This window comes from Balaenoptera ricei, chromosome 2, assembly GCF_028023285.1.
Source record: "Balaenoptera ricei isolate mBalRic1 chromosome 2, mBalRic1.hap2, whole genome shotgun sequence".
NCBI classification, from domain to species: Eukaryota; Metazoa; Chordata; class Mammalia; order Artiodactyla; family Balaenopteridae; genus Balaenoptera; species Balaenoptera ricei.
Genome location: NC_082640.1, coordinates 159,098,326 through 159,115,174, shown reverse-complemented (window position 1 = coordinate 159,115,174; position 16,849 = coordinate 159,098,326). Strand labels below are relative to the sequence as shown.

Here is a 16,849-nt window from a genome sequence, read left to right as displayed (position 1 = left end):
GGTATTTCTGTGATGAACAAAATGTCAGTCTTGGGTTTTACCATATACTGAAATCACAGCCAAGATGAGCCACGCGGTCCATTCTGGGAGGTACTTGATAAATACCAGGGCCATGAGGGCACTGATCATAATGAGATATGCCTGCTGGAGTCTCAGTGGACCTTTCCAGTGAATGGCAATCATTCCCACCACACCAAAATTCCAGATCAGGAGTGCAACTGTAATGTAGTCCATGGCAACATTATAGGTTTTAAACACTTCCCTGAAAAAAATTAAACAGATTTCTAAAAAGATTTGCATACAATAAGTTTCACCAAAACATTTTTTAGAACTACGGTTCTAACATATTCATTAGATATTCATATCCCAGCTTCACACTTTTACCATATCTTTCTTTAAATTAATGCACTTTTTTCCTCAAGTTGAGCTTATTTTAACAGAAAACTCTGTATCAGTCATATAAATGGGAAACCAGTATCACAGGCCACAGTTGTAAAGTACAAAAACTAAAAAAAAGGCCATACAACACCTAAAATGCTATTCTATACTTTGGGAAACACTTGTTTGAAGTATCTGAAATTGGAAAAAATTAAACATGCAAAATGAATTTTAGAGCTTAGGACATATGGTGTTATTTTCATAAAATTTAGTGCAGCCATTAAATATATATATGTTTTATACACATACACACAAACATGGGATATAGGCATGATATATTGTTGCCTGAAAAAAAAATATGATCTCATTTACATGAAATAGTGTGTGAGAAGAGAGAGCAAGAGATCGATGTAGTAATTCCTGAAAAGATGCAGGACTTATCTTTAGATGATGGGAGTCTGGAATTTTTAAAACTTTTCTTCTTTTCTTTCTTTCTTTTTTTTTTTCCACAAGGAATGAATGAATGAATTTTTATAATGAAGAAAATAGTATTTTAATTTTGGGAGGGGGAATTCCATCTTAAAATAAAGAGATACAAATATAGAAGATGGGTAACTGAGGAGAAAGAAAGCACTTGTTTATTTAAGCACAAACTTTGGATTCTGCAGACTATCCAGAAAGGTGATCTTTCCATTTTGAAATTTCAAAATAAACGTTAAATTTCTGGATGATGTATCTATTCGTATTAAGCATTTCAGATATCCCAGCACTCAAAACAAAAAAAACCCAAAACTCCAAACTATTGTTATCTTTGGCTAGGTAATACATGCCTAAAATGTAAAATTCCCAACATATACTGTGAAAAGTTTCCCCCAAACCTTGTCTCCTTCTCCAAAGGAAAGCACTATTATTAACTTCATATGCATCCTTCCAGAGAGTGTCCATACATGTCATAAATATACCTCTTTACTGGACACAAATGATAGCATACACATTGTTCTAAACCAGGTTTTTTTCTCTTAACGATATTCCTGGAGAACTTTCCACATTAGTATACTTGAGTACCTCATTCTTTTCAATGGCTTTATTGTATGGATGTACCATAATTTATTTAACCAGTTTTCTATTGATGGATACTTAGACTGATTCCATTCTTTTGCTATCAGAAACAATGCTGCAATGATTATCCCTACAGATTACTAGGTTCAGGACATATTCATATAAAACTTTAATTGATATGCCAAACTGCTCTTAATCAAAGTTTTACACCAATGTGTGCATGTTTATTTTCCTGCAAACTTGCCAAATTAGAACATTTATTAAACTATTTGATCCTTGTTAACCTAATGTACAGCTTTAATTAGCATTAATTTTATAAGGAGGGTGTGCATATTTTCATATATTTAAAAGTAACTTGTCTTTCTCTTTCTGTTGACTATTTTTTCATATCCTTCGCCCATTTTTTTTCTGTTAGGTTGCTGTTGATCTTATTGCCATGTAGAGGTTTATATATAAAGTAAATTAGCCTTTGTCTATAAAATGAGTTGAAAACACACTTAGCAGTTGGTCATTCATCTTCTGATTTTTTTCATGGTGTGGCTGGTTGGCTTGTTTTTTGGGTTTTTTGGTTTTGTGTGAATGTGTGTGTGTGTGTGTATATATATATATATGTATATATTTATACATAAAACATTAGATTTAAGGAAGGACCTTTTAAGTTATATAATTAAAAAAATATATATATATACTTAAATTCCCCATCCCCCATGGTTTTCTCTAGTCCTTTTATGGTTTTACTTTCATATTTAAATTTTTAATCCATTGGAATTTATCCTGGTATAGATATAAAGAAGAAATTCAAATTTTTCTCTGGATGACTACCCAATTATCTCAACACCAATTACTAAATAATCCATTTACAGCCTACTGATTCTATACTACCTGTATCATAAATTAAATTCCTTTATATATTTGAGCATTTTTTTTTTAGTCCTTCTAATCTTTTCTACTAATTATCTATTTATAGTGCAGGTGTCACTATTTTAATTATTATAGTTTTATAATTTTGTTTTTTTTTTTTTTTAATTATTTATTTATGTATTTATTTTTGGTTGTGTTGGCTCTTCGTTGCTGCGCATGGGCTTTCTCTAGTTGCGGCGAGCGGGGGCTACTCTTCGTTGCAGTGCGCGGGCTTCTCATTGCGGTGGCTTCTCTTGTTGCAGAGCACGGGCTCTAGGCGCACGGGCTTAGTTGCTCCACGGCATGTGGGATCTTCCCGGACCAGGGCTCGAACCCATGTCCCCTGCATTGGCAGGAGGATTCTTAACCACTGCACCACCAGGGAAGTCCCTAGTTTTATAATTTTGTATCAGGTAGGAGTAGTATTCCTCAGTTTTCTTCTTTTTTACGATTCTTTGGGATACCTTCACTTATTTATTTTTTCAAATAAATTTTAAAATTATCTTGTCCAGATTAAAAATAAATCTTATTTGTATTTTTATTGGGCTTATATTAAAATTTAAAATAAACTTAGAGAGAACTGACATCTTTATGATGATATTCTTTCTATGTAACCTGGTATAATTTTCCATTTCTTTAAGTCTTCTTTTTAAGCCCTGAAGAGGCATTTTAAAATTTCTGTATTTTATTTATTTATTTATTTTTAAAAGTTTGGCCACGCCGCATGGCTTGCAGGATCTCAGTTCCCTGACCAGGGATTGAATCTGGGTGACAGCAGTGAAGGCACCAAATCCTAACCTTTAAACCACCAGGCAACTCCCTAAAATTTCTTAATAATAGAGCTTAAACAATTACTGTTTAATCCTAGATATTTTCTCTTTCTTGCTGCTCTCATAAATGGGATTTTTTTCTTTTCATTATGTTTTCTAACTAGTTGTTTACATGATGGCTATTGATTTATGTTAATTAATTTTGTATGCAGTTGCCTTAACAAATTTACTTAGTGATTCTAATTGTTTTTTTGGTTAATTCTGAAACCAAGTAAACAATCATTTTATCTCTAATTACTGATAATTTAACCTTCTCTTCCAAATTGTGCAGCTCTTATTTCTTTGTCTTATTTAATTGCGTTCACTAGTCCCTCCAGAGCAACTATTGACAACAATAGTGATTAAAGGAAATCCTCATCTTGTCCTAACAGTAACAGGTGTGCTTCTGAAGTTTTCCTAAGAGGATGATACCAATCTTTAGAATAAGATTCATATATTTCATCATGTTAGAGAACTAATCATCTGTCTTATTATGGAATTTGACCAAGGACAAGTGTTGAATTTTGTCAAATTCTTGTTAGCATGTACGAGATGATGACTTAGTAACATGGTGACTTGTATTGATATTTCCTAATAATAAACCAGTTTCCTATTCTGCAAACAAACTCCATTTGGTCATATGTATTATAGCCTCGAAGGGTTGTTGCTGAATCCTGTTAGTGAATATTTAGTTATTCTTTTGGCATCAATAAATAGGACTGATCCACAGTTTCCTTTTTCTTGATAATTCATAGGGTTTTGGTACCAGTGTTACCCTGCCTTCTTAAAAAGAATCTGGAAGCTTTTCTTCTTTTTCTATGTCCTGGAACAGTTAAAATAGCATTAGAGTTATCCACTCCTTAAAGGTTTAATAGAATTTCCCTATGAAACCATTTGGGCCTGGTATTGTTGTTACGGGTGGAGGTGGGATGAGAACCTCCTCAACAACCTTCTGTATTTTTTCTTTGCTCTGCTTAGATTTTCTATCACTTCAGTGGTCAGTTTTGGTAACTAGTTTTTTCCTAAAAAATCATCCATTTCATAGAGATTCTTACATTTATTTCTTTTGTCTATGGTCATTCCCCCTGCTTCTACCAAAGAGTTAACTCTTCAATTTATTTTTTAGCTTTATTGCTTCTTCCTAATTTAAGAGCTAGTGCAATGGTTTACGACCTGTATTCTGCCACTGGGGCTGAGAGAAAGGCAAGGCGGGCAAACCTCTGAGCCTCTCTATTCTCTTCAACAGAGCAGCTCCACTTTTTTCTATTTTATATGTGAAGTTCTCATGTAAGATTTCATTTGAAAGGCGAAAGACTAACTGATGAAACAATATAAAAGTTTAAAAATCAATTCATGTTTATACACATGCTTGAAACGCTTTAACATTCTGATTCAAAGATCATTACTAGAAGTAAAGAATACAGTAAATTCTTTACTAAAAAGACTTAGAAATAACTGTAGTCTTGATTTCTTTCAGTTCTACTTATTATAAACAAGGATCAACAAAAGAATATCCCTATCAATAATATTAACTAGTTGTATATATACCAACTATGGCCTATACATGGAAACAATTATAATTTAAGAATAATTCATCAACAAAGTACAGTTCTTTAAATGCCAGTTATAGAGCCCAAATAAAGTTAATTTGTGAAAAACAGACCAAATATTTCACTACTTACCCCAAGTAAATGAATGAGAAAAAGAACAGCAACAATAGGGATGAAATAATAAGCCAGGCATGGATGACCTAGAAAAGAGTTTCAGTATAATTAACAGATCCCATAACCCTAAAAAAAATCCAAATTTCTTACTTCAAAAATTGTATATTACCTCTGTATGTGTTATGATTTTCAAATGGCAAAATACAAGCAGCTTTGGGATCAGTGAATACCTATAACAGAACTCTTTGGTGCTGAACTACTCATAATATAAATAGAAATTTCACCAAAATACATGTAGACCTTCGTTCCTTTAAAAATACGTAAAATTTTTAAAAGAAAAGAATACATTAAAAAAAAACAAATTATCGAAGACAACCTATGGAACTTCCCTGGTGGCGCAGTGGTTAAGAATCCGCCTACCAATGCAGGGGACACAGGTTCGAGCCCTGGTCCGGGAAGATCCCACATGCCGCGGAGCAACTAAGCCCCTGTACCACAACTACTGAGCCTGCGCTCTAGGGCCTGTGAGTCACAACTACTGAGCCCACGTGCCACAACTACCAAAGCCCACACACCTCGAACTCATGGTCTGCAACAAGAGAAGCCACCACAATAAGATGCCGGCGCATAGCAATGAAGAGTAGCCCCCACTCACCACAACTAGAGAAAGCCCGCAAGCAGCAATGAAGACCCAATGCAGCCAAAATAAATAAATAAATAAATAAATAAATAAATAAATAAATAAATAAAATTTTAAGGGTTATTGTGTTAAAAAAAAAAACAAAAACAAAGACAACCTACGGAATGGGAGAAAATATTTGCAAATGATATGACTGACAAGGGGTTAATATCCAAAATATATGAACAAACCAAACAACTCAATGTCAAAAAACAAACAACCCAATCAAAAAATGGGCAGAAGACCTAAAGAGACATTTTTCCAAAGAATACATACACATGGCCAACAAGCACATGAAAAGATGCTCAATACTGTTAATTATTAGAGAAATGCAAATCAAAACAACGAGTTATCACCTCATACTTGTCAGAATAGCTATCATCAAAATGACCACGAATAACAAGTGTTGGCGAGGATATGGAGAAAAGGGAAGTTTTGTACCCTGTTGGTGAGAATGTAAATTTGTGCAGCCACTGTGGAAACCAGTATGGAGGTTCCTCAAAAAACTAAAAATAAAACTACCATATGATCCAGCAATTCCACTCCTGGGTATGTATCCAGGAAAAACAAAAACACTAATTTGAAAAGATACATGCACCACTATGTTCATAGAAGCACTATTTACAACAGGCAAGATATGGAAGCAACCCAACTGTCCATCAACAGAAGAACGAACGGATTAAGTAAGATGTGTACACACACACAAACATACACACACACACAGAGGAATATTATTCAGCCTTAAAAAAGAATAAAATTCTTCCATTTGCAGCAATGTGGATAGACCTAGAGAGTATTAAGCTTAGTGAAATAAGTCAGACAGAGAAAGACAAATACTGTATGATACCACTTATATGTGGAATCTAAAAAGTAATACAAATAAATGTACATGTAAAACAGAAACAGATGCACAGATATAGAAAACAGACTAGTGGTTACCAAAGGGGAATGGGAAGTGAGGGGTACAAATTAGAGGTATGCCAATGTTCATTGCAGCACTATTTACAATAGCCAGGACATGGAAGCAACCTAAATGTCCATCGACAGACGAATGGATAAAGAAGATGTGGTACATATATACAATGGAATATTAATCAGCCATAAAAAAGAACAAAATAATGCCACTTGCAGCAACATGGATGGACCTAGAGATTGTCATACTGAGTGAAGTCAGACACAAAGACAAATATCATATGATATTGCTTACATGTGGAATCTAAAAAAAAGAGTACAAATGAGCTTATTTACAAAACAGAAGTAGACTCATAGATGTAGAAAACAAACTTATGGTTACCAGGGGATAAGGGTGGGGAGGGATAAACTGGGAGACTGGAATGGACATATACACACTACTATATATAAGATAGATAACTAATAAGAACCTGCTGTATAGCACAGGGGACTCTACTCAATACTCTGTAATGGCCTATATGGGAAAGAATCTGAAAAAAAAAAGAGTGGATATATATAGACATATAACTGATTCACTTTGCTGTACTCCTGAAACCAACACAACATTGTAAATCAACTATACTCCAATAAAAATAAAAAAACAAAAGCAAAAACAAGTTAGGGGTATGGGATTAGGAGGTACAAACCACTATGTATAAAATAGATAAGCAACAAGAATATATTTTATAGCACATGGAATTATAGCCATTATCTTATAATAACTTTTAATGGAGTATAATCTGTAAAAATAACGAATCACTATTCTGTATACCTGAAACTAATATAATACTGTAAATTAACTATACTTCAATTAAAAAAATTATCAACAGAGTCAACAGTTAACATTTAAACTTTAAAGCAGCAATATTTTCAATGGAGGAATTTTGATGTATTTCTTAAATAAACAATAAATTAATTGATAAATAATTGATAATAAATTGATAAAATAAAATAATTGATAAATCAAATTCAATAAAATTGAAAATCAGATATTCAGTTAAGTGACCTATATACACATACTTTAACTGTACAGAGAAAATAGGTCTTCTAAATTACATAACTATTTGACAAAAGAATATTCTGAGGTTTCAATAAGTATTATTGAATCTGAGGTTTCAATAAGTATTGCTATGCTATGTTTATTTTACTTGGTTCATTAATAAGTTAATACTTACATGTCAGTCCATTAATATTATGCAGAATTCATATAGAACTATATAAATATTAGTCATTATTACTCATGTACAGCTTATTAATATGAGAGATAGAATCAGAACCTGATTTTTAATTAATTAAATAATTAATTTTTTTGGCCACGCCATGTGGCATGCGGGATCTGAGTTCCCCGACAAGGGGTCGAACCCATGCCCCCTGCAGTGGAAGCGTGGAGTCTTAACCACTAGGCCGCCAGGGAAGTCCCCAGAACTTGATTTTTATAATCTATTACACAAGATAAAAAAATTTTATGGTAACTTTATGTAATGAGTATGTTGGGGAAAATACTATACAACCCAAAGAGTCTGGGGTTTTAAAAAATAGATTGGAGAAGCATGATAAATTGTCAGGTAATTTTTAACCAAAAGTGAAATTATTTTGAGGTAGGTACAGCCAAAATATGCTTTATGCTTTCAATGAACTTTACTGTTTAATGACAGAAGGAGCTACTTAATCAACAACTTTCCCAAACATATCTCTTAATCAGAAAAGACCAAGTCAAACCTTAAAGAAAAAGAAGAAAAGCTCCAAATCAAGAATATTATTTTGTCTTCTTTTTTAAAAAAATCTCCCACACCTACCTCCCAGATCCAGTTGTTCCAATTATCCCACTCTAAGCTATCAAAATCTAGTTGTTACTAATGTTAACATTAGAATCTATGTTAATTTTGTCTTGTGGTTCCATTTTGATCACTCAAGGTGATCTGCGATTGCTAATTCTTTTGAAGAAAAGATTTCTTAAAAATTCTCTCTTTCTTTAAAACAATTTTATAAAATGTTACAATTTGGGAAAAGGTCAAAAGAGTGGCTTTACACCACTAAAGTTGGTATTCCTTTGACATTTAAATATTCTAAATTGACTATCCGAATACAACAAATTTAATATCTGGTGTTCCTCCATAAAAACCTCCCCTAACATTTTTTTTAATTAATTAATTTATTCATTTATTTAATTTTTGGCTGCATTGGGTCTTCGCTGTTGCACGCGGGCTTTCTCTATTTGCAGTGAGCGGGGGCTACTCTTTGTTGCGGGGCGCAGGCTTCTCATTGTGGTGGCTTCTCTTGTTGCAGAGCACAGGCTCTAGGCGCGAGGGCTTCAGTAGCGGTGGCACACGGGCTTCAGTAGTTGTGGCTCGCGGGCTCTAGAGCACAGGCTCAGTAGTTGTGGCGCACGGGCTTAGTTGCTCCGGGGCATGTGGGATCTTCCTGGACCAGTATCATGGTCCACGGGCTCGAACCCGTGTCCCCTGCATTGGCAGGAGGATTCTTAACCACTGCGCCACCAGGGAAGCCCTCCCCTAACATTTTATTCTAAAAATTTTCAAACACACAGCGAACCACTGCCCAGATACCACCAAAATTCTACCATTCACATTTTGCTGTACTTGCTTTGCAACACATCTATCCATCTCTCCACCCATTAGCCCATTTTAATCCATATCAAAGTAAACTGAAGACACCTGTACGTTTCCCTCTAAGTACTTCAACTTTAGCAAAATATTCTAAAGGGAGTCCTTACTCTAGTTCATCTGCAAAAAAAAAAAAATAATAAGCAGAAATGAATCTTCCCACCTGCATCCCAGCCCATCACAAGTCTTAGCTTTAGAAATAATCCAAGTTATAAAACTAAAAAGTATATAAAATATTACAAAACAGAAAAACTTTAAAGAGTGGGAGATGTACACTGGTATTCCATACTGAGCTCCAAATTAAGGGCTAGAGTAAATATTATGTACCAGAAATCCTCCACTTTCTTAAGAAATGCTTTTTACCTTGTTTTATGGGGGAAGGGGCAAGGGAACATGGGAATGTTTTTTATTTAAAAAAAACAGCATTTTTCTGAATACAAAGTAACATATGCTTATAACATATAGAAAATATAGAAACACTAAAAGAAAAAACAATTCCCATTGACCAATGAGAACCAAAGTTGACATTAACATTTCCTTTCAGACATGTTTTCTGTCTGCATATGTAAAGACCTTTTAAAAAAATTAGAATCAGGTAATACAAAATTTTACATTCTGCTTTTTAAATTAATTTTTTATTAAAGACAAATTCTCATCCCACCAAATATTTTTTTTAAATATGATTTTTAAATGACTAAATAATAGTCTACTTACACGCATGAACCCACAATTTAACTTTTCCCTTATGCATGGAATTTGTGGGGTTTTCCTTCTTTTTCCAATTATATTTTATGCTAGGAGTAATATCTAGTATGCAAATATTTTCCAGCATTTTAAAGTCTTTGGGATAAATCATGAAAGCAAAATACAGAACCAAAGTGTACAGACATTTTCTAATTACTGACTATTGATACATACTGGCTTAGTGACTCCGCAAATAAGGCCTGATTAACCTTCACCAAGTCAGTAAGTTAAATATGTTAATTTGTTATTTTAATATATATATTTTTTGCTAGTGAGGAAATACGCATACACCTCTCTCTCCCTCTCTCTTCCTCTCCCTCTCCTGGCCATCTATATTTCCTTCATAATTTCTCTGCTTGGATTTTTAAAATTTCTTATTAGGATGTCCATAATTTTAGCTATTTGTAACTGCTCTTCATATGGTAAAAATATTAGCCCTCTGCCTGTAATAATGGTTATAAATGGTCTTCTTATTTAGGTTAATCACTGATGTTATGATTTTCTGAATTATTACCTAAATTCAAAGCCTCTTCTGATGACTAAATAACACCTTCCCTTTTTCTAGAACATCAGGTGGTAAAACAGGCCTTTCTCATCTTGCTACAATCCCTAGTTCAGCTTTCCTGTGCTAAAGGCTCTGAAAGAAAAGAGCCCCTGCTTCTGTACAGAACAGCAAGGATCTCCTCTAAACACTGAACTATCTAGGCCAGAAATCATGTGACTTTAGTAAGCTATACAGTTTCATCTATAACAAATGATATATAATAATTAACTGCCTTTTCCATTTCTTCCTTTTTAAGGTTTGTTTGGTCTTTTAGCTTCTTGTGCTTCTCAGAGACATTGCACAATCAACCAGTGACACACAAATCCTCAGGGCTTATTTCCAAACAGGTCCTGGCAAGTTTCTGAATTTCTGACTCAAAAGCTCCTTTTATTTTTATACTAGGAGTCAAAATTAACAACTTGTTTCTATAGAATTGGCTGTGTTTGCTAAGACTTGAATATTAAAAAGCAAAAGAAAACAACACAAAAATGAATGGGTGAACGTGGAAATCCAGCTAAGTATAAACCTTTTAGATTGTCTAATATGAAGCATTAACTAAAATATGCACAAAACTGACCAAAAATACATCAGGATAAGTTCTAGTTCTACCTACCGAATACAGCTACAACACCTGGATCGAATGCGTGCAGCTGCCAGTAGGCTGGGGAATCAGAAGTACCAGGAAGCCAGCAATGAGTTTACCACTTTTTCCCTCCAGTACTACCCTACTCCACCTGAACTCAACACAACCCAAGTGGACATTAGCAAGACTATGAGCTCCAGGAGAAGCCCTCTAAGTTCCTGCTAGCAAAGCAGAAAGAGGTCTCCTAACACCAAAGAAGAATGTAAAACCCCAGGTGACTCCCAATAACATGTGAGGAACAAAAGTAGTATATAATCCAGATACAAGTCACAAAGAAAGTCCAATAAAGCAGAGAAATGGAACTGGCAGGTAAACACTTACATGTAAACAAATATATATAGTGGACAAAAAAAGATGCAGTAATTGAGACATGAGCATATTTAAGTAGGGGGAGGAGTATGCTTCTCAACACGACATCATTTGCTCTTTGGCTCCCTGAGTGTTGATGACTACCTGTCGCCATCACACACATCTTTTGTCTTCAATCTCTAGATTCTGATGTCAGACTGCAAATGGTCATCACTTGGGTTAATACTTCCACCCACTCAACAAACAAGGTTAAACTCTGTATAATTTTAGAGTTTGTGAACACTGAAAAGGTATTCCATCTTATTAATAATCAACTAAATGCAAATTAAGACATTTTTGCTTTGCCTATGAGGGTTAGCACAGATTTTTTTAAAAAAAAATTCAGCGCTGGTGAAGGTGGGGTAAGACAGCCTTTTTCACTACCAGTGTTAAGTACAAATTGATACTATCATCTTGAAAACAAAATTCTGCATAGCAAGACAGTTAAAAATATGTAGATAATTTGCTCCAGAAATTCTGTGCCTAGGATTTTACCCTAAGGAAATAATTTGAAAAACTGAAAAGTTCTATGCATAAAGACATTCATTGTTTTTTAGAAGAGCGAAAATCTGGAAACAACTTAAATGTCCAAATTAGGGGAAGTGAATTACAATACACTCATTGAGTCAAATATTATGTAACCATTAGACATATTTGCTAAGAATTTATAATATGGAAAAATGCTTATGCCAAAGTAAAAGTTAAAAAAGGACACATACTGATTATGCATTTGATTTTAACCATGTTAAAGAATATACAGAAGTAGACTCCCTCTTGCGAGAGCACCAGAATCACAACTGGCTGCTGGACAATCATTGACAGGAAGACCCTGGACTTCACCAAGGAGGATACCCCACGTCCAAGGACAGAGGAGAAGCCACAGTGAGACGGTAGGAGGGGCGCAATCAGAGTAAAATCAAATCCCATAACTGCTGGGTGGGTGACTCACAGACTGGCGAACACTTATACCACAGAATTCCACCCACTGGAGTGAAGGTTCTGAGCCCCATGTCAGGCTTCCCAACCTGGGGGTCTGGCAACGGGAGGAGGAATTCCTAGAGAATCAGACTTTGAAGCCTAGTGGGAATTGATTGCAGGACTTTGACAGGACTGGGGGAAACAGAGACCCCACTCTTGGAGGGCACACACAAAGTAGTGTGCACATCGGGACCCAGGGGAAGGAGCTGTGACCCTGGGGGAGACTGAACCAGACCTACCTGCTGGTGTTGGGGGGTCTCCTGCAGAGGCGGGGGGTGGCTCTGTTTCACCGTGGGGACAAGGACACTGGCAGCGGAGGTTCTGGGAAGTGCTCCTTGGCGTGAGCCCTCCCAGAGTCTGCCATTAACCCCACCAAAGAGCCCAGGTAGGCTCCAGTGTTGGGTTGCCTCAGGCAAAACAACCAACAGGGAGGGAACCCAGCCCCACCCATCAACAGTCAAGTGGATTAAAGTTTTACTGAGCTCTGACCGCCACAGCAACAGTCAGCTCTACCCACCACCAGAGCCTCCCATCAAGCCTCTTAGATAGCCTCAACCACCAGAGGGCAGACAGCAGAAGCAAGAAAAACTACAATCCTGTAGCCTGTGGACCAAAAACCACAGTTACAGAAAGATAGACAAGATGAAAAGGCAGAGGGCTATGTACCAGATGAAGGAACAAGAAAAAACCCCAGAAAAACAACTAAATGAAGTGGAGATAGGCAACCTTCCAGAAAAAGAATTCAGAATAATGATAATGAAGATGATCCAGGACCTCGGAATAAGAATGGAGGCAAAGACTGAGAAGATGCAAGAAATGATTAACAAAGACCTAGAAGAATTACAGAACAAACAAACAGAGATGACCAATAGAATAACTGAAATGAAAACTACACTAGAAGGAATCAATAGCAGAATAACTGAGGCAGAAGAACGGATAAGTGACCTGGAAGACAGAATGGTGGAATTCACTGCTGCGGAACAAACTAAAGAAAAAAGAATGAAAAGAAATGAAGACAGCCTAAGAGACCTCTGGGACAACATTAAACGCAACAACATTCTCATTATAGGGGTCCCAGAAGGAGAAGAGAGAGAGAAAGGAGCAGAGAAAATATTTGAAGAGATTATAGTCGAAAACTTCCCTAATGTGGGAAAGGAAATAGCCACCCAAGTCCAGGAAGCGCAGAGAGTCCCATACAGGATAAACCCAAGGAGAAACACGCCGAGACACATAGTAATCAAAGTGGCAAAAATTAAAGACAAAGAAAAATTATTGAAAGCAGCAAGGGAAAAACGACAAATAACATACAAGGGAACTCCCATAAGGTTAACAGCTGATTTCTCAGCAGAAACTCTACAAGCCAGAAGGGAGTGGCATGATATATTTAAAGTGATGAAAGGGAAGAAACTACAACCAAGATTACTCTACCCGGCAAGGATCTCATTTAGATTTGATGGAGAAATCAAAAGCTTTACAGACAAGCAAAAGCTAAGAGAATTCAGCACCACCAAACCAGCTCTACAACAAATGCTAAAGGAACTTCTCTAAGTGGGAAACTCAAGAGAAGAAAAGGACCTACAAAAACAAACCCAAAACAATTAAGAAAATGGTCATAGGAACATACATATCGATAATTACCTTAAACGTGAATGGATTAAATGCCCCAACCAAAAGACATAGACTGGCTGAATGGATACAAAAACAAGACCCATATATATGCTGTCTACAAGAGACCCACTTTAGACCTAGGGACACATACAGACTGAAAGTGAGGGGATGGAAAAAGATATTCCATGCAAATGGAAATCAAAAGAAAGCTGGAGTAGCTATACTCATATCAGATAAAATAGACTTTAAAATAAAGAATGTTACAAGAGACAAGGAAGGACACTACATAATGATCAAGGGATCAATCCAAGAAGAAGATATAACAATTATAAATATATATGCACCCAACATAGGAGCACCTCGATACATAAGGCAACTGCTAACAGCTATAAAAGAGGAAATCGACAGTAACACAATAATAGTGGGGGACTTTAACACCTCATTTACACCAATGGACAGATCACCCAAAATGAAAATAAATAAGGAAACAGAAGCTTTAAATGACACAATAGACCAGATAGATTTAATTGATATATATAGGACATTCCATCCAAAAACAGCAGATTACACGTTCTTCTCAAGTGCACATGGAACATTCTCCAGGATAGATCACATCTTGGGTCACAAATCAAGCCTCAGTAAATTTAAGAAAATTGAAATCATATCAAGCATCTTTTCTGACCACAACGCTATGAGATTAGAAATGAATTACAGGGAAAAAAACGTAAAAAAAGACAAATACATGGAGGCTAAACAATACGTTACTAAATAACCAAGAGATCACTGAAGAAATCAAAGAGGAAATCAAAAAATACCTAGAGACAAATGACAATGAAAACACGACGACCCAAAACCTATGGGATGCAGCAAAATCAGTTCTAAGAGGGAAGTTTATAGCTATACAAGCCTACCTAAAGAAACAAGAAAAATCTCAAGTAAACAATCTAACCTTACACCTAAAGGAACTAGAGAAAGAAGAACAAACAAAACCCAAAGTTAGCAGAAGGAAAGAAATCATAAAGATCAGAGCAGAAATAAATGAAATAGAAACAAAGAAAACAATAGCAAAGATCAACAAAACTAAAAGTTGGTTCTTTGAGAAGATAAACAAAATTGATAAACCATTAGCCAGACTCATGAAGAAAAAGAGGGAGAGGACTCAAATCAATAAAATCAGAAATGAAAAAGGAGAAGTTACAACAGACACCGCAGAAATACAAAGCATCCTAAGAGACTACTACAAGCAACTTTATGCCAATAAAATGGACAACCTGGAAGAAATGGACAAATTTTTAGAAAAGTATAACCTTCCAAGACTGAACCAGGAAGAAACAGAAAATATGAACAGACCAATCACAAGGAATGAAATTGAAACTGTGATTAAAAATCTTCCAACAAACAAAAGTCCAGCACCAGATGGCTTCACAGGTGAATTCTATCAAACATTTAGAGAAGAGCTAACACCTATCCTTCTCAAACTCTTCCAAAAAATTGCAGAGGAAGGAACACTCCCAAACTCATTCTATGAGGCCACCATCACCCTGATACCAAAACCAGACAAAGACACTACAAAAAAAGAAAATTACAGACCAATATCACTGATGAATATAGATGCAAAAATCCTCAACAAAATACTAGCAAACAGAATCCAACAACACATTAAAAGGATCATACACCATGATCAAGTGGGATTTATCCCAGGAATGCAAGGATTCTTCAATATACGCAAATCAATCAATGTGATACACCATATTAACAAATTGAAGGAGAAAAACCATATGATCATCTCAATAGATGCAGAGAAAGCTTTTGACAAAATTCAACACCCATTTATGATAAAAGCCCTGCAGAAAGCAGGCATAGAGGGAACTTTCCTCAACATAATAAAGGCCATATATGACAAACCCACAGCCAACATTGTCCTCAATGGTGAAAAACTGAAACCATTTCCACTAAGATCAGGAACAAGACAAGGTTGCCCACTCTCACCACTATTATTCAACATAGTTTTGGAGGTGTTAGCCACAGCAATCAGAGAAGACAAAGAAATAAAAGGAATCCAAATCGGAAAAGAAGAAGTAAAGCTGTCACTATTTGCAGATGACATGATACTATACATAGAGAATCCTAAAGATGCTACCAGAAAACTCCTAGAGCTAATCAATGAATTTGGTAAAGTAGCAGGATACAAAATTAATGCACAGAAATCGCTTGCATTTCTATACACTAATGACGAAAAATCTGAAAGTGAAATTAAGAAAACACTCCCGTTTACCATTGCAACAAAAAGAATAAAATATCTAGGAATAAACCTACCTAAGGAGACAAAAGACCTGTATGCAGAAAATTATAAGACACTGATGAAAGAAATTAAAGATGATACAAATAGATGGAGAGATATACCATGTTCCTGGATTGGAAGAATCAACATTGTGAAAATGACTCTACTACCCAAAGCAATTTACAGATTCAATGCAATCCCTATCAAACTACCACTGGCATTTTTCACAGAACTAGAACAAAAAATTTCACAATTTGTATGGAAACACAAAAGACCCCGAATAGCCAAAGCAATCTTGAGAACGAAAAATGGAGCTGGGGGAATCAGGCTCCCTGACTTCAGACTATACTACAAAGCTTCAGTAATCAAGACAGTTTGGTACTGGCACAAAAACAGAAATATAGATCAATGGAACAGGATAGAAAGCCCAGAGATAAACCCACACACATATGGTCACCTTATCTTTGATAAAGGAGGCAAGCATATACAGTGGAGAAAAGACAGCCTCTTCAATAAGTGGTGCTGGGAAAATTGGACAGGTACATGTAAAAGTATGAAATTAGAACACTCCCTGACACCATGCACAAAAATAAACTCAAAATGGATTAAAGACCTAAGTGTAAGGCCAGACACTATCAA

General features: G+C 35.6%; 1 protein-coding gene across 3 annotated transcripts in view; it reads right to left on the bottom strand.

The window, feature by feature from the left end:
* Window positions 1–16,849, bottom strand: part of PSEN1 (presenilin 1) — an 87,867-nt gene that overhangs the window by 29,340 nt on the left and 41,678 nt on the right. For all 3 annotated transcript variants that reach the window (XM_059914575.1, XM_059914577.1, XM_059914576.1), the window contains 2 exons: window positions 4,829–4,896; window positions 42–262 (listed from right to left, as the gene is read on the bottom strand). In XM_059914575.1, coding sequence (XP_059770558.1) covers window positions 42–262; window positions 4,829–4,896 — 289 coding nt within the window. The remainder of the gene's footprint in view (window positions 1–41; window positions 263–4,828; window positions 4,897–16,849) is intronic.